The sequence below is a fragment of the Opisthocomus hoazin genome, chromosome 2 (assembly GCF_030867145.1).
Source record: "Opisthocomus hoazin isolate bOpiHoa1 chromosome 2, bOpiHoa1.hap1, whole genome shotgun sequence".
NCBI lineage: Eukaryota > Metazoa > Chordata > Aves > Opisthocomiformes > Opisthocomidae > Opisthocomus > Opisthocomus hoazin.
Window position 1 is genome coordinate 69,265,622 of NC_134415.1, and position 20,929 is coordinate 69,286,550.

At 41.2% G+C, this 20,929-nt stretch overlaps 1 protein-coding gene across 4 annotated transcripts in view; it reads left to right on the forward strand.

Moving 5' to 3' along the window:
• Positions 1 to 20,929, forward strand: part of ARHGAP18 (Rho GTPase activating protein 18) — a 95,347-nt gene that overhangs the window by 40,771 nt on the left and 33,647 nt on the right. For 3 of the 4 annotated variants that reach the window (XM_075414074.1, XM_075414073.1, XM_075414072.1), the window contains exons 2-3: positions 16,092 to 16,291; positions 18,601 to 18,836. In XM_075414074.1, coding sequence (XP_075270189.1) covers positions 16,114 to 16,291; positions 18,601 to 18,836 — 414 coding nt within the window. In that variant the 5' untranslated portion in view covers positions 16,092 to 16,113. Of the gene's footprint in view, positions 1 to 16,091; positions 16,292 to 16,649; positions 16,712 to 18,600; positions 18,837 to 20,929 lie in introns of those variants that run through there. The other variant, XM_075414075.1, reaches the window with a different exon arrangement.

A 20,929-nucleotide genomic window follows, 5' to 3' on the forward strand; every position in this document is an offset into this window, starting at 1 on the left:
CTTTGTTGCAATAATTATAAAGGCTATTCACCTGTCACTTTCATCTAAAACTTTAGTAAGGTATTCTATTACACCACCACACTGTTGTCATGATAAACTAATCTCCATTTCTATTCTAAGTTGAAATTAACTTTCTTTTGTAGGACTCTGGAATTGCTGAACATGTTTTGTACTTACCCTTCATTTTATTTTTTAGATGTATTGCCCATTTTTTAATTGAAAGATATATTTATGCCAATACCTTTTTTTATGTCATTACTGAATGATTTTCTGTCTGATTTTAAGAACTTTTACTCACTTACCTATAGCTTAAGTTATAGTAAGATTTTTCTAAAGACTGATGAAATTTAGCTGACTCAAAATATTAGTATGAAACTATATTTTTTATTTTAAGGTGGAAAAATAAAACTGTTCAGGCAAACATACCCTAAAAGCACAAGATACTTTTGCAAGTAGGAGCAACACTTTTGCAGCTTATAGTAACCAATGGAGGGAACTGCAGTATTTTAAAGCTTTGATTTTTATTGTTAACTATGTTACTTGGGTTCTGTGGCTGGTTCTGAGCTAGTCAGAGATGATCCTTTGTCCTATTTCAAGCTGCTGCTGTCATGAGAAGCCATTGCTGGTACTTTAAACAAGGAAATGACTTACAATAACTCCCAAAGGAGCATGTTGTCTTCCAGATCAAGAGCAGGACATTCATTTATTGATGTGTGAGCTGCCTTGTGGCTGGTCTCATTAGCTCTGGAGGTGCAGAGGAGGTGTTTCCAGGCCTCTGTCCTGATCCCAGAGTACATTGTATCCCTCACTGATAGCTATCCACCAGGATGGTCTGTCAAACAGTAGCTTGGAAGTTTTACCTCAGGAAGCCCACCATCTGCTTAATGGTCTTCAAGCTCTGTGGGTCCATGTGCCATCCAGTCTGCTTCCAGCTCATTGACTTCTGGGAAGAGTGGGAGAGTACTGCTGCAGTGAGGGGTCATGGGACAGTCAGCTTGTTTCTCTGGCTTGATAGTTTGGAAGAAAGGAAATGTGGTTGGCATGTGCAGCTGTGGCAGGCTCGTGTGTGGATAACTAGTGGAGAGATGTGGCTCTGTACATTCGGGTTCCCTTAAAGGACGCCTTGCAGATGTTAGGTGTTTTCCTGTGGACCTCTAGCACTAAATGGCATTAAGGAAGAGCTAAATGACAAGGGCCATTCCAAGTCCTTTGCACAGTTCTGGAAATCCAAGTCTTCTGCTGTGTCAAATTGGATGAGAAATACAAGGGAAAAAGCAGTGGCATTGGGTTTTTTTTGTGGGAAGTGGCTTAGCTGCAGAAAGGGTGACTGTTACTTTGGATCTCTTCTGATGACCTCCAGTAGAAGAAAGCCTAGCTGTTGGCTGGAGGTGCAGTGCTGAGATGATGCTGATGCCCTTTCCATGAAAGTAGATCCATCACTATTTCTGAATAAAGAATTATTCCATTGTTATTTCTGAATGAAGAGTTATTCTCTGCTGTGGCCTCAGAGGGTCGTGATTTGCACTGGGCTGGTCGCCTGCTTGAGTTGTGCATCTAGTTGGGTCTGTTAAATATTATCAAACAGTCCTCTGACAGTCCTGGTAGCTGCAGTTTTCCTATTTTTTCTCCCAGAAAACAGTGATACCCTCACCTTTCCCCTTAATAGCACTGGGTGTACAACAGGCTGGCTACCTTCCTGCTTGTGCTGTCTTTGAAGGGGACTGCCTGTAAGGATGGGATGCCCAAGGTCTAGCACATGGTTGTTTTGGGGTGTGGATTAAGGCTGCTCAGGAAGGGGTTCTCGAAGGGCTGTGTCTGCCTCTTGTGAGTTACTGTGAAGGGTGGGGTGGTCTTGAGGTGTCACCCTTGGGAGCATCACCCTGGGACACCCCAAGGTTGCACTCGTGTGAAGGCCATGTGAACCAAACTGATGGACCTGGAGCCGAAGAGCATTACTTAGGGCACTCTTGTGGAAGAGGCAGCTTCAGTTCTTTTAAAACAACAGCATATATACTTGGTAATAAAAAGTCATATTTATTCTGAGATATACAAATCATTCTGACTGATTTACTGCCAAGTGAGCTGTCGTGAAACAGCAAAAAATGGAAAATGGGGTCAGCTGCCTAGAGGGCTCAGTCAGTGAAAATATCCCTAAGTTCCTCATTGCACCTTCCTGGCTTTCGAAGTGGAAGGAGAGCTGAGCACCTCTGGTGAAAACACACAACAAGGGTGGCAGAAGCTGTAAAGTATACACACCGATTTTGCATTTATAGAACTGAGAAAATAGTATAATTTAGGTATACAGGCATTTGTCTTTCTTTGAAAGTTTCCTTTTCATTTTTATGTTAAAATGTGTTGTAAATTTTCTGTTACAGTTTCTACTGCCCTTGCCTTTGCTCTGTTGACTACATTGTAGATTTCAAAGCTGACAAGCTTGTGTTTCCATTTCTGTGTCAATCTGTCAGTACTTGTATATTCTTTGTAAATGTAAGGCTTTGCCCAGGTGCCTTATTTTGGTGAGGGAATTATTCTTTGTCCTCTGAGATAGAATTGGCTACTTATACGATCAAATATTTCTCGTATCCAAATAAACTTTTAAGATTGCAAGTGTGCATTTTCAGTGCAGAAAATATTAAGAAGGCATTTACTTTAACACCTCTGGTAGGAAGGGGCTCAACCATGTCACCCTGCCTGAGCTCGAAGGATGTATTTTTCACCCACATCAGGCCCAGAGATGTTCAGTCCCTTCATTGCCTCCCCAGCACTGCTGATATGTGCCGGTTCTCTAATTTTTAGGGTGCGTTAGGGAGCACTTCAGAGCTGGAAAGCCAACGGGGTCCTGCCTGGCGTGGCGAGGTGACACAAGGGCTGGAGACGGGACAGAGTGGTCAGGCAGTGTGGCCTGGGAGGTGGGAGGGAAGGACTTGCGTGACACCCTGCAGCTTCTGCTCCGGTTTGCCTTATGCCTTGTTCCCTTTGCTGGCGAGAAATATCTCTGCTCTGTGCTCCCAGGTCAGGCTGGTTCAGGCTGTCTCTCCTTCCTCCCTTCCTTTGCCCCCAAACTGAAGGCTTAGGTCACTGTCATAATATGATGTTTTCAAATTAATTAAAATGGAGTTTTCGTATGTGACTTAATATTGCGTGCAGCAAATTTTTTTTTCCTGTTTACATATGATACTGTATAAAAACGTATGGTATTCATTTGCAGAAGATGCATCTCATAATGGGAAGTACAGATGTCTAGCATGGGGAGCTTGGTCCTGTAACTAAAAGTCATGGAAAGTAATACTCAAGAGTGTACAACATTGCTCTTGTTCTTCTGTAGCCAGTGCGTGTACATATAGCAAAAGAAAATACGAATTTGTATTTATAGAAGCATCTGCATATGGATTGTGCCTTATTTCAGGTTTAATGTGTTATATGCAAAGCGTTGTATTTCATTTTCCTTGATTATTACAGGGGTTTGTAATCATAGCTACTTAGTGTTGCAAGTAAGTGCTATTTTTACCCTGTTTGCACAAAGGAATATGCCTAAAATTGAAGTCAGGGATTTAACTTCTAGATACACAGGGAAAGTTAAAAGGCTACAACGTCATTTTTACTTGCATTTTTTCCTAGCAGTTAACCCCCACAGAAGCGTTTTGTTTGGGAATGCAGGGTAAGAGTTGTGGCTAATATTAGTGATGCAGTAATTTTAAGAAGACAGCTTTATATAACTGATAGAAAAAACATACATGAGAACTTTATGTCGATTTAGAAACTGGTATCTGTCATGTTTGTAAGATGCTGGTGTTGGTTAGGAAGGAAAAGAAAGAATTTTCCTGAGTAATTTCTATTAAGAATTACTATCTAAATAATTTATAAACCTAAAATATGACTTTTTTTTTTTTTACTTACTATTAGTATTTAGTATTTAAATCCCAGAATTCTTGCATCCTCTTTTTGATGAGTGTAATTGAAACTAAAGTTGGTAAGAGCTCTTTTGGTCTTCTGTTTCCATACTTCTGGAAACAATTTTGTACTCATTTTACTAGCAGCACATTTTTTTTCAGCTGCAGAGCAAGCAGTGACCATCAGCCTTCCCTTTCTGACCAGTCTTGAACGTTGCCTCTTGCCGCCTTGAAATACGATGACAGTCTTCCATGTCTGTTGTAGGTTTTGATAAACTCGCTGCCTGTGTACCCACGTGGAAAGGAGACTGCTTACGCCAAAAAAGAATCAGATCTAAAAGTAAAGAACAAAAAAAAAATGTAATGCTGTTAGTAGAAATGAGAAACAAGGATTACATGTGTAAAATCATGATCAACTAATAATAAAATACATATGGAATTTTTTTTTAAGGTTCGTTTTTAATTTTGAACAGTTGTTCGTATTAAAAGATTGGTATTTAGTTAGCATGTTTTGTTTACTTCTTCTGAATTTCCAGTGTTTGTTTCTTTTCCGGTTTTCCCCCTGTTGTTTGGTCTGTATTATGTTCTCTTTGTTCTTCCCCTCTCCTGGAGCAAAACAAAACCTCTTTTAAATCCTTGCTGTGGAAGTTTTGTTTCTGTATTCAAGTGCTGATTCTCAGACCTTGTGGGCAGGTGGCATGGTAGTGAACGCTATGGTAGGCATGTAGTGATGGGTGGCACCCTGTCAAGGGAGGCCCAGGCTGTGAGAATGGGTTCATTACTGCGGGTAATCTGGCTTCCCCTCCCCATCACTCCTCTGGAACCAGGCATATCAGAAAACACGTTCCTTCCTTGGTGTCACCTCCGTCCTGGGTTATAGGGCATTTCTGCTGTGTGTGGGAGGTTTTTTCTGAGCTGTGGTGGTGAAACAATGGAGCAGCTGGAGCTCTTAAACCACAGGCCAGGCCTTTCTGTCAGGGCTACCATTAGTTTCCAAACTTGCACATGAGTGCATCTATAGATTCAAATTTGTAGCTGTTAATCTGTATATTTAATTTGTAAATGAAGGGACATATTTATGCATACAGAACTGGTAAAGCTTTGCAGGGAGCGTGGTTGAAAAAATAAACGTTTTTATATCTTTTCTGCCGATGTTCAGAAAACAGAGGTGGTAGTGAAGGGGGAGAAGGAAGGAGAGAACCTGTAGTCCTGAGTTGCTTCCTGCTTGCTTGGTTGTCTAGTGGCGTTTAAAAACTATCAGAAATATGAGGGAAGAGGGAATATATTAATGTAATTTTGTTTTATTTAGTGGGGGTCCTGCTGGGTCATAAGCCACCAAGCCTTTGGAAGTGCTCGTTAACGTCGGTAACAGAGAGGGCTGCAGGCAGTTCAGTTGTTACAGCCCAGGAACAGGTATTTCCCTGGAATATTTGCTGGGAAGAAGGAATTTGGTAGGAAAGGAGACATTACAAAGGCTCATGGTTTTAGCAGTTGTCCTCGAAGATAAAAAGTAAGAATTGTGACTGAGTGCCCTTTTCAATCTCTCTTCTCCTGAGGTGACACTGGATTTTGCTGCTGCCCTTTTTGTGCAGTGGGTTGGGGGTCTGAAGGAAACAGCCAGATCAGGGCAGACCGGCGTTGCCCTCTGCCTCTGCCATGGCACGCTCTGCCTGGCTGCTGCTAGAGGAGTTCCTCGCAGCAGGTTTGCCTCGTGTGCGGAGACGTATGCGGCGTTGTTGTGTTTGCTCCTCTGAGAGCAGCTGAAATCCCAGCGACCACTTCTGAAGCCAGTTGCAAAAACCTCCTTGCTCAAGCTGAGCCTGAACTCAACCCAGGCTGTCCATCCTTTGCAGTGTCCTTGAGGCCTCCCTCTCTCCTGTCCCCTTGCCTTTAAGGATGCTTCTTAAAAGCATCCTCTCTGACATTTCGCTTCGGTTTCTGAAGAGACCCGTACCCTGCAGCATGCCTGGGTGCTGGCCTGCTTTGCGTGCGCTGCTCTGCTCAGCCCTGTCTGCAGGCAGCTCTGCTCCCTCCGCTCCCTCTCTTGTCAAGCTTCTGCGGGAGAACCTTTACCCGCTTTGACTTTTAGGTCTTTGCTGGTGGTTTGTTCAGACAATGAAAACAGATTCATTACAAAAGGTCTTGAGGGTCCTGCATGGATTTCCTTGCCTGCTGTTTGAGAATGCTCATACAAATTAATTTACAATTTATTCTGAATGTAAGGATTATATTGTAATAAGTTGTCTATGAACGTGTGCCAATTTCCTTCCAGCATAAACAAAAGTACCGAATTGTGCTGTAGGCCTTAATATTTGCAACTAAACGACTTCTAGGTCTAACTAATAGATCCTTTAACATGGTAAGAGCCAATGCATTTAGAGAGCTAATTGCTTTTAGAGGCACGAAAGTGACTCCAGTATCATTTCGTGGCTGTAACTGTACTTTGCTCGATGGTCCTGATGTTTGCCAGGATAGCTGAAATCAGGCTTTGTTGCCACGTTTATTTTTTTCCACTGTGAAAAGAAAAATAAATTATTTAAATCTTTCCTCTCTGTGCCTCTCAATAATGGAATTACAAACACTGTATCTATTTCACTTCCTGGTTTATTCTCTTTGATATCTGTGAAGCCTGAAGTAAGCTCACCCAAGCTTTATTCTCTTCTTTGGGAGAAGATTAGTTCCAGTGGTTCTCTTAGAAGATTACAGAAAAAGTGTACTTTTAAAATGTGTTTGATGTGTTTGAATATTTTCCCAATAAGCAGCATGGGAGTTGTTACGGAGAAGATATTTTGCGTACATTTTTGTAATTAATATGAGTTGCAGAAAATGAAAAGAATCAAAACTGCAGAGCAAAACATCTGTGTCCATATGAAAGCAATTGATGTTGAAGGAATTTGGAAGGAATGAGAAAGATTGATCAACTGACCAAGGGTCAGAGCCAAAAATCTGACAGGGACTTGATTGAGGCCATTCTTTTCCTTATTTTCCTAGCTGTGGGCAATATGTATTGCTTAAAACTAGAGCCTCAAATACAACTAGGGTTGTAGGTGAGGGAAATATACTGAGTGTCTGTTGTTTGGAGGCTGACTTCTGTTTTCATGCAGTAAGAATTGAGGTTCCAGCTCTTCTAAAGGTGTGTACGAGTTGTAAACGTGCTTCTAAGATGGTGCCACTTGCCTGACTGTACCTATACAGGTCACCCAGGTTCCCTCATCCCCCTGTTTTCCCCTCTGGTGGATTTTGCAAATAGCTGGGAATAGCTGTTTCTCTTTTTAAAGTGTATGCTTTTGAACCAGAAATTTCTATGTAGGAGCAAAAAACAGGAATGTGTTTTTGAAATCTTTGAGAGTCTTCATTCAAGTGGTATAGGAATTGAAAAGGTCAGAATGGCAGGACCTGAGACAATATGGTCTACTTCATTTTGTCAATACAGAAGTAAAACCAAACCTCATTTCTTCTGATACTACTTCAGCTAACTGTGATAATTTTATTCCAAGTCTGATAATCTGTGATGTGCTATTTAAAGCTCCAAATCTGAGTCCATGAGACTCACCTTTCACTAAAATAAATAAACAGGCCTCTGTATTTTGTGATTGGAAAATAAAGCTAAAAGCATGCACTGAGTTGAACAGCTCAGACACTGGAATGCAGCAGTCCCCCCAAAACCAAGGAAATACGACTGGTGCAGTCATTTCATAGGGCACAGGCTTCATGGCTGCAGTTGCCAATCCTGAACTCCTTGCTTTGTGTGGAGTGGAACAAGATCACGTTTATTCTGAAACAACGTGGGATGGCATGTCAAATAACTCTTTTTGCAAATGTTCAAAAGTATATGTGTTATAGTTCTAACACCTTTTTGATAATAAATCATTTATTATCAAATACAGGAGCCAATGATCTATACCATCATTATATATAGGCTGTGTATGTGTATCAGTTTATCATAATTATAATTTATCTAATTGGAAGTAGAAAATAGGTAGAATCTAAATGACTGTGTAGGAACATGAGGTCCTATTAAAGGAAATGTCATGAAATACTTTAATCTTCTTAGAGGTGCTGCATATAGTTTGGGCAGATTAGGTTTTGGCATCGTATCTGGAATCTCCCATTTCTGGTGCAGTGGGTTAGAGTATTAAGTGTAATAGTGTCATTGCCACAGTTTCCTTCCTGTTTTCTTCAGTGACAGACTTGGGTTGGGAAAGGAAGAAAGTCATGTTCACTAAGGTAAAAAATTCTTACATAAATAGGATGTGGCTGGAAGCAGTACAGTGTATATATATACTTTGTAGACTTATAGTTTGGCAGCCTTAACTTTGGCCTGTTTTGCATTGATTTTTCACGGAGGTGTTTAAAATGCCAGTTTGTGGGGTTTTCTGGTTTGTTTGTCTGTTTGTTTTTTTGTTTGTTTTCTTTGTTAATCTCCAGAGTGGTTTTGAGCAGGTATTAACAGCAGCTGATGGTATTACAAAAAATCCTAAGAAACGTGATTCTCCTTGCTCAGACTTGTTTATCCTCATTTAGGAAGTTAGTACTGTTTTATACCCTCTCTGCAATCACTTTGTGCTCTGCCTTTGGAAGCAGAACAGAACTTTGCCTCAGTTCCTACTTCTCTGGCTTTTCTTTGGAGCTTAAGGGGGATTTGTGCAGCCTGATTGCAAGTGACATTCAGAATGTCCCATAAGGTCATAAAGTGGCCAAAATAAAACTCTTTAAGTTGGGAGAGAAGGAGTGCCAAGTGTCCATTCACCAAAAATACTGGAATTCATGTTGATTTGTTACTGTTATCTTTGCATGCCCTATATGACTTTCTTGGAAAGACTGAGTTTCAGGAGAGTTTGCAGTCAGTCATGAAAAGAACAAGAGACACAAAAGGTAGAAAGGGAAGGATACAGTTGTTGCAACGAGTGACAAGATTTAGGAGCTAGAATGAAAAGTAGAAATACAAGCTCAGATTAAAGTTTCTCTAATGCCTTCTGAAAGTTAAGAAGCACTTTAAAAGGGGCGAGAAATATTTTTTGCTTTGTTCTGGACACCAAATGTCCAGATTTGGATCTTGGTAGGTATTGTTAAGGGGTTACTTGCTGCTTGTGAAAGCTGGTGATACTGGCTTTTGTTTGACAGGAACTTTTAGCTATCAATGGAATAGAAACAGTCTTTTAATACATTAAGCCATATAAAAAAATGAAGACATTTACATTTAGCTTTTTTTTGTTGTTTTTTTTTTTTTTTTTAAATCGTTTAGGTAGTGTCACTACTTTATGGCTTTATGCAAAATCCAGTTACTTTAGAACAACCTGCTTTGATGGAGTCATCAATTACAATTTGATCTTTTTTTTTAACAGAAGACTGGAAAGATGCTCACAGCTGCACTGCAAAATACTGAATACTGTGCAAAAGAGTGGTGTGACAGATTTCATAAAGATTAGGTTGAAGTCCATTAGAATAAGTGATTTGGTAATAAGTATTCTTGATTTAACACATACTTAGAATCAAGGCCTTGCATTATTTTCATGTGTGATCATTTGGGTTGCAGCATTGCCTAGAAACTGTGAAAGATCGGGATGCCCTTCTGGTAGGTGCTGTGGCTGTAGGAAGGTCTGCTGATCACTTCCCAGGCCAGCGTCCCAGCCAAGAACAGGGAGCTCAAGCCAGGCAACTGCTGTAGCCATTAGATTACTTGGTTAATTCAGTTAAGAAGTTTTTGCACCTTGGCTTCTTGTAAGGAGGGGAGAGATGGAGGGAGCTTTGGGATTAGAAGCTTTACAGATTCCCACACTTCTGTAGCTCAGCCTTCAGGATGAGAAGCGGAACAGGAGACCACATTGTTTCCATCTTCTTATCTTTTTAATTGTTTGGATTTGAAAGGACTTGGGAAGTCCTGTATTTACATTTAAGAGCACAGCATCTCATGGATGTGATTGCACAGTAAATAGTTTTCAAAATGGGCCACAGTACCCATAGGCATTTTTTTGTTGTTTAAATCTAGTTAGTCTTTGTACAAACTTAAAATTACTTACTTGAATTACTGCTTAACTTGGAACTCCTATGTCAACAGGGTAATTCTGTTTTGCGAGTGCTACTCTATTTCTAGCCACAGTGCTGGAGCCTATCACAAACCCACAACATCAGAGCTTCCTTTCATCTGCCTTACAATTCGCTGTGGGTCAGATCTCAGTCTTCTAATGCTCAGTGGTCCAGTGGCAAAAGACTCCAGAGATCTGAGACATGTTCTTGTTTCACCGATTTGCACCATGAATTTGAACAGCATGCTTCACCTCTCCGGGCCAAATACCCACCACTTTTTTTTTCCCGCTCACAGGCTTTGTGTATGTTGTTTGTCCGGTTATTAACACATCTAATCACGTGTTGCTATGATGCTCAGAATCAGTGAGCCCCAGTGTCAGCTGACGTATGGCTGGCATAATACTACTACTAGCTTTTACATAAATGGCTAAACGTACACTGGCTTTGGGAACGATGACTCCCTCTGCATGGGCATTTCAGAAGTTGCTGCTGTAGTGTAGCTGTAGTCAGATATGTTTTTGTCATTTTATATGACTCTGGAAGTCATGTGCTAGTTTATTGAGGTGCTGGAGAGTGTATCTGAAGGGCCTGCAGTGCTCGAGACATTGCCTGTACAAGAACCCCAATAGCAATGGTTAATGGCCAGGATTACTTAAAGAAGCTTTTAAGGCCGAGCACTCCAGGATTGTATTTTCAGTGTACAGCTTAATGAGTTGTAACAGTCCAGTTTGACAAGCCGTTATATCACTTGATAATGCAATGCTTTTTTTGCACTGTTCTCATTGTTGGAAATTGGTTGATAAATGTTTGGGAAACTTTTAGTCTTGTAGATTTGTTGAATTGGCCTTCCACTTGGAACCTGTTTAAAGACAATGTTTAAGACTGACGTAGTCTTTGTTAGGCAGCTGTAGAAAAGGAGTTGAATCCTAACTGAAGTTAAACCCAGTAATTAATCAGATGGCTTCTTCCCTTGTTCCATTTTCCTTGTGACACTTTTTATAGTTGTGACAGTTTTTATAATGGATTTTGAATTCCAAAACTTGGCAAAAGCGGATGGAAAAAAGGACCCTGTATACAAATTCCTAATTTGAAGGCAGAAAAGGTGTTTCCCACTCCTCCCTTTCACTTACTTTTCATCCATTGTTGCATTTTTTTTTCAGGAAGAAGATAACAGATTATAGAGACTGGTATCTTTTTGTTTTATGTTCGTACAGTATTTAGTAGCTGGACTTTGTCCTTTCCTGGAGTCAGTGAGCTCTCCTGCAATAATCCTGTCAGAGGAACTCCACTTCTCTTTCAGCAGTGTGAGTCTATTCAATTTGGTTCGACAGTGCATTTATATTCCCTAGTTTTATGACCGTGAACATCCTTGCATTTAGTATTTCTGCCTTTCAGTATATTTACACATCTAATATGTGCATACCCATATATACAGTATATAAGGATACCATACAATTATGATGTTTGTATAGCGAGATATAAAGATCATATTCAGATCCAAAATTAGCTGCTAGCACCATAGAAATGAAAAAGATTATCTTTTTCTCATCACTTACTCTTTTAAAACACAATACAGTCCTTAGTTCTTGAGTGAGAAAAATGGAAATAAGGGCAAAAGTAGCTTTCTGCAAACTGAATTTATCTGAAATGGCAGTGAAAGTGCATCTTACTAACTGATTAATCTCTAGCTGCTGTGGTTTACATGTGACAAGTATCGGTTATGAACTGCTGAAAAGGCACTGGAACGGACAGGGAGATTGAGATTTCACAGGAGAGAAAATAACAAATAAAGTGGCTATTAATGAAGTCCAAATCAGGCTGACAGAACCTGAAAAAAGCACATTTTTATTACAGTGTGAAACAGAGATTTATGTGAAGAGTCATATTTTCTTACAGGCTGAGAAAGGAAGTGATCACAAAAGGAAAGGCTGAAGAAAATACTTGTGCACAGTTCTTCTCCCTTAAGTAGTTGCCACAATGTGAAGCTCATCAGTGCTTAGTGAAATAACCCAAATCTGGTTTCTTTCCGTGTAAATGTAACAAATGGTGTTCATTACAAGGATTGTTTTTAATAGCTCCCCTCTGGAAGAGCTGGAGTGCTTTATCTTGCATCACTGATGTTTCTAATAAATAAATACATCTCTAATGGGTGGGACAAGAAGATTAACTCTGGTAAGAGACTGCAACAACTGTGTTGAAGAACAGGTTTTATACCTGGGGGCTCAGCTTTGTACTGAGATCAATAGGCAAAAATCTCATCGGCTGCAAAGGGCACATGTCTGAGTGTCAGAGGTCAGAACTGACTGTCTCATTTGGAAATGAGAGTATTGCACTGCTCCCTGTAAAGCTAGTTGAAGAGTAAACTATTTACTGATGATTGGAAATAGATGTTAGTAAGATTTTAATAGAGCTTGAGAGTGTTGTTAGTGAAGACCTTAATGGAAATACGAGTTTTCTGGGGGGAAAAAACTGCTGGAGAGTAAACTTACTGTTTAGTAATCTGAAATGCTAAATGAGTAGTGTTTGAAAATTACTTTAAGTGACTATGTTAGCAGTAGCTTACATTTTCTGGGAGAAGAAAGATCTCCTTAAAGATACTTATGAAAAGCAGCTGCATTCTTCAAATTTTAAATAGAAAACCTGAACACCTATAAACTTAAGGATGTGCTGGAGAAGTAACCTATTTTCTGCAACCACAATAATAGAGTTTTGTGTGATGAACTGTACTTACTTCCTACTGATTGTTTTTTTGGAAAGCAATCTTCTACAAAATTTTAAAGTTTTCACTGTGGGGTATTTGAAATACTTTTGTAAGATTGATTTTTTTATGAGTCTTTCTGTGAATGTGAGATTAATTATTTTTAAAAACATGTCTCTCTTCCAGATTCATTATGATATTGCTACTAAGATCTATTGCTTTTCCTCTTTTCCTCTCTTTTTTTCTTGGCTTTAACTTGTTCCCACCTATACATTTTTACTGTGTGATGGGCAACTAGTGCTTACTAGGTATATGTTTGGAAAAGGATTTAATTCAGTGGAAGGTCACAGCAGAAAGCCCATGTTCTTGGTCTTGTCGATAGGTACCTAAAAATAAAAATCTTAATTGACAACCTGTTTTTCCCTATACTGTGCATTTTTAAAATTCTTCTTCTTTTCTCATCTGCACCAACCCTGTGATATCAAGACAGTCCTCATTATCCTCAAAGGGTCTTTCTCTTTCGTGCCTCTGTGCACAGAGAGAGGCAGAGACAAGGATGCCAGGAGCCACTGCTGTGCGGATAATGCACCAAATACTGCTTCGTCGGCTCCTTTCTCTGGTGGGGTATGCAAAGCAAGAAACGTTGAACCAAGTGAAGTGAAAATAAGATCGGACCTGCTCTGTCAGCTAAAGTTTTAGCAGTTGTTGTCTCCCAGCCTGAGCCTGTCTCTGTCCTAGCCCATAGAAATGTGAATTGTGGATGTGGACAAATGCAGATGGTGTTGAAAGGTCTTGCAGTTCAAACAGAAACGGGGAATAGGGGCTTGATCCAGTCCGACGCGGGCAGACGAGGAATCGGTGGGGGCCGTGGCCTTGGCTCCTGGGGAGCCCCGGTGCTGCCGGCGCTGGGGCTGCCAGCTGGGGATGGGCCAGGAGCGACATGGGTTCTGAAGGAGAGATTTGCAGAAGAGCGGTGAGGTTTCTGCATGAATATTTCTTGGAAGGTTCCCCTGGTTGGTTGTGTCCTCTCCCTGAGGGCTTTCACGACGAGAAGTGGCATTACTGCCTGCTCAAAGTCGAGAATTGCTGTATTGCTTCATTAATGAGAGATGGCAAGGTCAGGCTGGGAAGAGCCGTACAAGAAAAGCAGCTTGTGTTTGGTTGTGTAGAGCAGGCCTGTGGCCGGTGATTGCAGGGTAGGGCACAGTCTCTGAGAGGGTTTTTAACGTACAGCAAATGCTCGCAGGACCCTGAAAATGGCCTTGAGTGCTCTGTGCCGAGTATCAGCTGTGCATTTCTGGACACAGACTTCTTCTCTGAGACCGGGCTTAGTCTGGAGAAGGCAGCGAGCTGGCTTTTGTGGAAGGACAGGAGGAGCGCTGCCCTGGAAGCCTGTGTAGAGCCACGGCCTGCTGCAGAACATCCCCCCCTCAGCCTGCCAGAGCCCCCAGAGCGCACGCCTTTAACTCATTCGACCTGCTGGTTGTGTCTTTTGCGTGGTGTGCTGTGGCGGATAAATTTCAGCTGAGGTGGGTCAGCGAGGGCAGGCTGTTCCAAAGGTGAAGGGCCAGCCGGGAGCTGCCGAGCAGCTCCGCGGGGTTAAACTGAGGGACCATAAGCTGCGGTCTGACAGACTCGAGGGTGTGGAGTCTGTCTGCCGGAGGGACCCAGCCTGCGCCGGAGCCTGCAGCCGAGGGGTGAGGGCTGGGAAGCCCGACCTGCTCCGACCACGCTTGGCACCTGCGTCGGCTGCTGGGGACGCTTCTGATGCGGGTCCGTGAACACCCATCTGCAGTGGCCAGCGTGGGATTCGCCAGCAGCCCAGGGCACACGCGGGACACGCCTGTCAGGAGGCGTTTAAGAGCCGGGGTATCCAAGTGGAGAAATTGTATTCATTCGGTAACGTGCACTACTAGCAAGGTGTTGTTATTGCCATTGATGCAGAAGTTAAGTACTTCTTTATGTATTTTTTTTTCCTGGGCTTTCAAGTAAGGGCAGGTTAAGGAAAGGAGTTGGGTGCATATTAGCTTGGTAATTCGTTGTCATTTATTAACTTGTACCTGTAGCAGAGAGCAGGGTGGGTGGAAACTCATAGTCCTTCCATAAGGCTCTTTACCTTTAAAGGCAAAGTCCATACAGTTAGTATTTCTTATCAGAGAATCAAGCACGTATGGTGTAAAAGGATTTGTGGCTTGGACACACAAGGGGCTTATCTTCAGAGAGAAAGGTATGGCTTTTTTGCTTAGGGGGCAGCTAACAAGCGTTAGTTGTCCCGACATAAAATGTAAGGACGAGGTGCTTTTGTTTGAATTCTAGATAAACTTGCAAAGTCAGCCAAATGGGAAGGTAAGACTTAATTTACTGTGTTTACATTGTGATAATTCCACAATGCTTGATCTTGGGTATGTTTTTCTCTCAGAAGAAGTGATATTTATTACTTAACCCCAAACCATACCCCTTTTTTTAGAATATGGAGACAAATTCAGGCATAAAAGACATCTGAAGCTGTTCTAGAAATGTTAAGAACTTACTATTTTTTTAATACAAGGAAGAATTTCGATATACTGTCATAACAGTAGAGTAACTTAGTTCAGAAAGGACCACTGGAGGTCATCATGTCCGATCTGCCTTCTGCTCAAAGTAGGGCCAACTCTGAAGTTAGATCAGGTTGCTACTCATGTAATCTATGTCCTCTTTCTGATAATATGAATCAGTTTGTGGCTTTTGATTTGGTGTATTTGACTGTAAGGATGACCTGTGACTTCAATGACATCACTATAACTTTTGCACTTTTTAGGAGGAATTCTTTGCTAAGTCAGAGGTGATTTTTGCCAATGACTTAATGACGTCAAGACGAGACCTGGAGGTTTCAGCTTGTTGGTTTCTTTTTTCTAGTTGCAGCTATACTTAAGATGAAAGATCCCTTTTGAAAGACTTAGCAACATGCATTTGGCAGGGTGAACTGTAACCAGTAATTCTGATTTGTCCTTTCCCAGCTGTAATTAAGGTCATAGATACCAGACTAAGCATTTATGAAAAATAAAAGCAGAATAACAAAGGAAAAAAGTAGGGGTACTGTCAAGCTATAAGAACTTACTCAGGCATAAAGGCACTTTTGAAAAATTCTCTATGAATGGTGATGCTAGGAAGACATGTACCATTAAGTTTGTGGAACTGACTGTTGTGTGTTGAATTAGAGGTTTGATGTAACTAGGATTGCTAGAACTTGGATTCGGTATTTCCTGTTTCATACAGGCTCCTGTGCCATTCCAGATTGGGAGATACATATAGCAGAAAATTTAAATTAAAAATATATCCCAGATATTAGAAGTAATTTTTAATATCTTGGTTTGCTTGTTGCCAATAGGTTTCTTTGATACTTTGACACAATTCATCATTAACTGCCTTCACAAATATTAATATATCTTGTATCTTAAAATACTAACCAAGAATTGCTTTTTGGTATATGTTTATAGCCGTCGGTCTGGCCAATATACAATGAACCATGACTATTCCAAGAAGACCCCCGATGGAGCATCGTTTGACCGCTCAGGATCCCAGGACTCCTTGGATGAACTGTCTATGGATGACTACTGGAAAGAACTTGAAAACATCCATGAAACCAGAGGAAATAATCATGAGGAACGAGTAGCACTTGTAGTGAAAGAGCCAGATGGTAATGAAATCTGTTCTTGTGAATGATTATCAGTTTGCTGATTTAGGGATTTTTCTTTAAGTCTTATTTCAAGAGATGGCACCCACCAAACACACTTAAATCAAAAAGGAGGTCATTCTGCTGAACGTGCACTGTTGAAAATTCTGTTGGCTCTGGTGTGTATCCACAGAAACAGGCAGTGCCCTGAAAGAGAATTGCATCGGAGATAAGCAAAAGGCTGGATTTCCTTTAAATGGTATTTGCAGAACATCAGAAAGGTGCCTATACTTGCAAATCACAACAATCAAAGCTTTATTTGCAGTTTGCTGTTAAACTAACTTACCCTTTCACTCTTTGTGTATGTTGTTCGTTATTGTAGCTATTGTGGATAGAAACCTCACGCTTTAGAAGACAAGCCAATGATTAACCGGTTTAAGTTTAGTGAGTAACTTTCTATGCTTGTAACTGTTGTGACTGTTCAGTTGTATTTTTTTTGTTTCTCAGAGGCATCAATTATGGGCCACTCCTGAGGGCATGACCTTGGAAAAAGTTGAGCAATTTCTTTATTTTTCTTGTCCTATCAGACAAAAGAGGAGTAACGTCCTTAATTCCACTCTTCTCAAAAATTATTTTTTAACAGTGCAGTGTCTGCCCCTCTCCCATTCTTAGAAGAGGCCCACAGTCTCAGTAAATTAAAATGGTGAGCTTTGCATGTTGTATGCCTTCTACATGAGTGAGAGAATGTACTCCGTTAGCTTTCAAAGGGATTTGCACATATGCCTCCCTAGGAGTTTTGAGACATCACTGCTATTTACCCTCTGAAGAGGGTAGCAACGTGGCCTCTGGAGAAAGCAGCAAGGCTTCGAGCCCACGTGCCTGGGGAGCAGGGCATCTGACAGAGCTGCAAGGCTTTTTCCAGAGCAGCAGAGCCCATCATTCTGCCACACATGAGCCTCTTCTCTTACCTGAGCTTACTGGTGCTGCTACGCCTTCAGGCTCTGTGCTCCAAAACCCACCATTTCCTTTTTTATTTATATATAGCCTTCTTCCCCCTAGTTGCTGCTCCAGCTTGAACCACTGACTCTGGCATGAAGCCCAAGTGAGTCAGCTCAGTTGAGCTGATCAGCTTGAGCAGATGTTGCTCTACCCTATGCCTTGCCTAATGCGTAGAACCTCGCTCAGGTACAAATACTCCTGAATGTGTGGGACACTGCACCTGGCTGATGGGCCTGCCTGAGCAGGGGCTTGCTTGAGACATGGCCATGCAAAGCAAGGCATGGGAGAGATGAGATACACCTTGCTCACATCTGCTCTGGAGAATGCATGAAGCCCTGCTTTCCAGCCCTAGTAACAAAATCTGAGAGTTTTGTCAGATGCTCAGGATCTGGCTGCATAGCCATAGCAAAAATTCATACTTAAAATTTTGTGTCTGTTTTCTGAACGCTGTTAATATTCATGTGCCCACTTGGATGTGCACTGGGCTCTGTGGGAAACTGCACTCAATAGTGACGTTGATATGCCAGCTTTGGAGTACTCTTAGGTATCTGATAAGTGGAAATGTTGCTTGACCATTTGAGAGAGTTATTGGCATTCAGCACAAGTTCAGCTGCTACAGACAGAACTTGGTGGTTTAAAGAAAGTATCATTAGAGAGATACTGATTTCGGAAGCAGAAGTTTTGCCGTCGGTGACAGTATTTCGGTAACGGAGCTTTCTCCTCTTTCATGTGCAGTGATGAAATAAAGGATACCTTATCATCTATAAGACTAAAGCAACAATTGTTTTGTGGGCTGTCAGCAGGCTGGAGACCATATCATAAGAACTGATTAAAAAATAACATTAAGGTGACTCCTGTAGGCTGGTTTGTCCTTCATTAAGTTGAGCTAGTGGAGAGCTGCTGTAGGATTAACGTATCAAGAAAAGTGGGCAGAATCATGTCAATAAAGGAGCTAAAAAGATTGAGAATTGAACTAAAAATCAATGAAGCAGCAATGATCAGAGGCTTTCAGAGTTCCCCATACACTTTTGTATCTAGGTACATTTATAAAATGGTATATGACTTAATAGAAATGCTGTAGATGATTAGAAAGATTGCCCCATAGCATTCTGGATTGGATTAACTATTTTAAAAGCTTTGATATCATATGTTACCTTTCTGAAGCTCTTTAGAAACAATAGCTTTTTCCAAGTCAGGATAGTGTAAGTAATTGTTCTTAATTGTGGATCCCCTTAGTACTTTCCTTGTGAACTGCATTAAGTAGATCATGTCATGAAGTGCTTAACAGTACTCGAATGCCAACGTTTATGCCTTTTTCTCTTTGCCTTGCTCAGAGGGGGAACTGGAAGAAGAATGGCTGAAGGAGGCAGGTCTGTCAAATCTCTTCGGCGAGAGCTCTTGCGAGTCCCTGGAAAGCGTGGTGTTCCTGTCCACGCTGACTCGAACCCAGAAGGCAGCGGTAGAAAAGCGAGTAGAGACTGTCACGCAAACCATGAGGAAAAAAAACAAACAGCATCAGATTCCTGATGTCAGAGATATCTTCAGGCTACAGAATGACTCACAGGGAAAAGTAAGCTCCTGACTGTTGTTCTGTTTGATTCTGGCAGAGAGAAGAGGGACACGTACTGGTGGGAGGAGAGGAGAGGGACACACAGACACAAAAGGAATATTTCCAGAAGATTTGTGTCTGACTTTTCACTGACTTCCAGGGGAATTTTTCACTAAATTTATGGGAATAGCGTTGGTCCAGACTTCAAATAATATTAAGCAGTTTTAGTAAGCAGAAAGAAGTATGTATATTGGCCTTGTATTACTTACAGGTGATGAATACAACCACCACTCTGTGGTCGAGTTATTAATGTGAATTAATTTTAACGCAGATGCAAAACTGATGACAACAATCACCCAAAGCGCTACAGAAAGCCCACTTTTATCTTTGGGTGGTAGTGTCCTGCAGCCAACCCAAGGGGTCTGCCAGATAAGGGGTAGTACCTCTTACTCACTGGTGCTCTTGTTCCTTTTTTTTAAAAAAAGGGGGAAAAAAAGGGACATCGACCTAACCTCCTCTATTTTGGCTAGGTCTTTATGCCTGTCAGCTTTGGGCTTAGACTCCGTCCTAACTCCCAGTGCCTGTGTGTGTCGTTGAACCATGTGTGGGAAGTTGCTCTGACAGGTTCTGAAGGGTCTCAGTTTCCTCTCATGGGGTATCGAACGGGAGAGTTCCTCTCCCATATGCAGGAAAAGGGAAGGAGGGAAATGGAGAGTATGATTAGAATTCCTCTTCTGTGGAGAAGCGTATGTGTCCTGTGCGCTCCCCCAGAAGCGATGAGATCTTCAGCCATAAGAAGACTCTGACCTGATGGGAGCGCAGAGCTAGCTTACCTGACCTCAGCCCCGTCCCTCGTTCTCACTGCTGCTGCCGCCGCCGTTCAGCTCACTGGTAGCAGTGGTAGAAAGCATGGCGAGCTTTGAGGGGATTTAACTTCCTCCTTCCCCCAACAACTTCTTCTCCTTTGGCAACTCCTTTCAAATTCGGCAGAGGTGAAATGTAGTGGGGGGAGTTTGTAAGCTCAAATGTATGTTCTGGAGGCACAGCTTCCCTTTCGCTGTTCTGCTTTGCATGTGGTTACAGAAGGGATGTTACCTCCATAAAAGCTTTCTGGGATCTGATTTGGAATTGACTACGCCTGAAAATTACAAGATCTAATAGCAGAGCAATTTAGGTAAAATATGATATAGCTTAAAGCAGTATAATTTCCCTTTCAAGTGTGTTATTTCAGTAAAGCACAAGAAATACCTGTGTTCCTGTATTTAAGCTACACATTGTAATGTTTCAAAATCATATATCACAGTGTTCAGTGGACTGCTGTGTCTCTTAAGTGACATGTTTTGATATTGATGACATCAGTGAGAAGTAATGCAAACAGACAAATTATTATAGCCATTTAAGACAGACATAAAACAGAAGAATATCTATTAAATGCAGAAATAACTAAAAAAAAAATCCTTCTAAACCTTGACTGAAATAAAATTATACAAATGTAGGCCCTCAAACCTATACTGCATTCCTTTCTCCAAAGCAAGAAAATTGTACAGAAATCGTTGCTTGTGGTAATTCATCTAATCTGTCACAGAAAGCCTCTAGTGAAGTAGCTTCTACAACCTCCCTAGGTAACTTCTCTCAGTGCTTTCTTACTCTCCCATCATTAGAAAGCTTTTTATGTAACAAAAGAGGACTGAAGCCATCTGCAGCTGTATGAAGTCATTCCCATTTTTAATAATAGCCTCCAAAAATCCTGTAACCTCCCTTCACCTGGAGGAAAGCAGGAGGAAAGGTAAAACAATAGTGTTGATATTTCACAATTGTGTTGATGTTTCTACTAGATTTCCTGCCATATTCCCAGAGAGAAGCTAGACTTTTGGTACCTTGACAGCTTCCCAGTCTGCTTCTACCGCTCTGTGAAACAGTAATAATTTTCTGAGCAGTCATGCTGTCTTCTTCCACCTCTCAAGATCCCCGATTTGAAAAAAAAAAAGGCAATATACAGATTTCTGTTGGTAGGAGAAATCTTTAAATCTTGACTTATTTTTCTCAGTAAGTATGGAGTTATACAGTGTTTGAGTAAAATACAATTAAAAATCCAGAGTGCTAAACTTGATTTG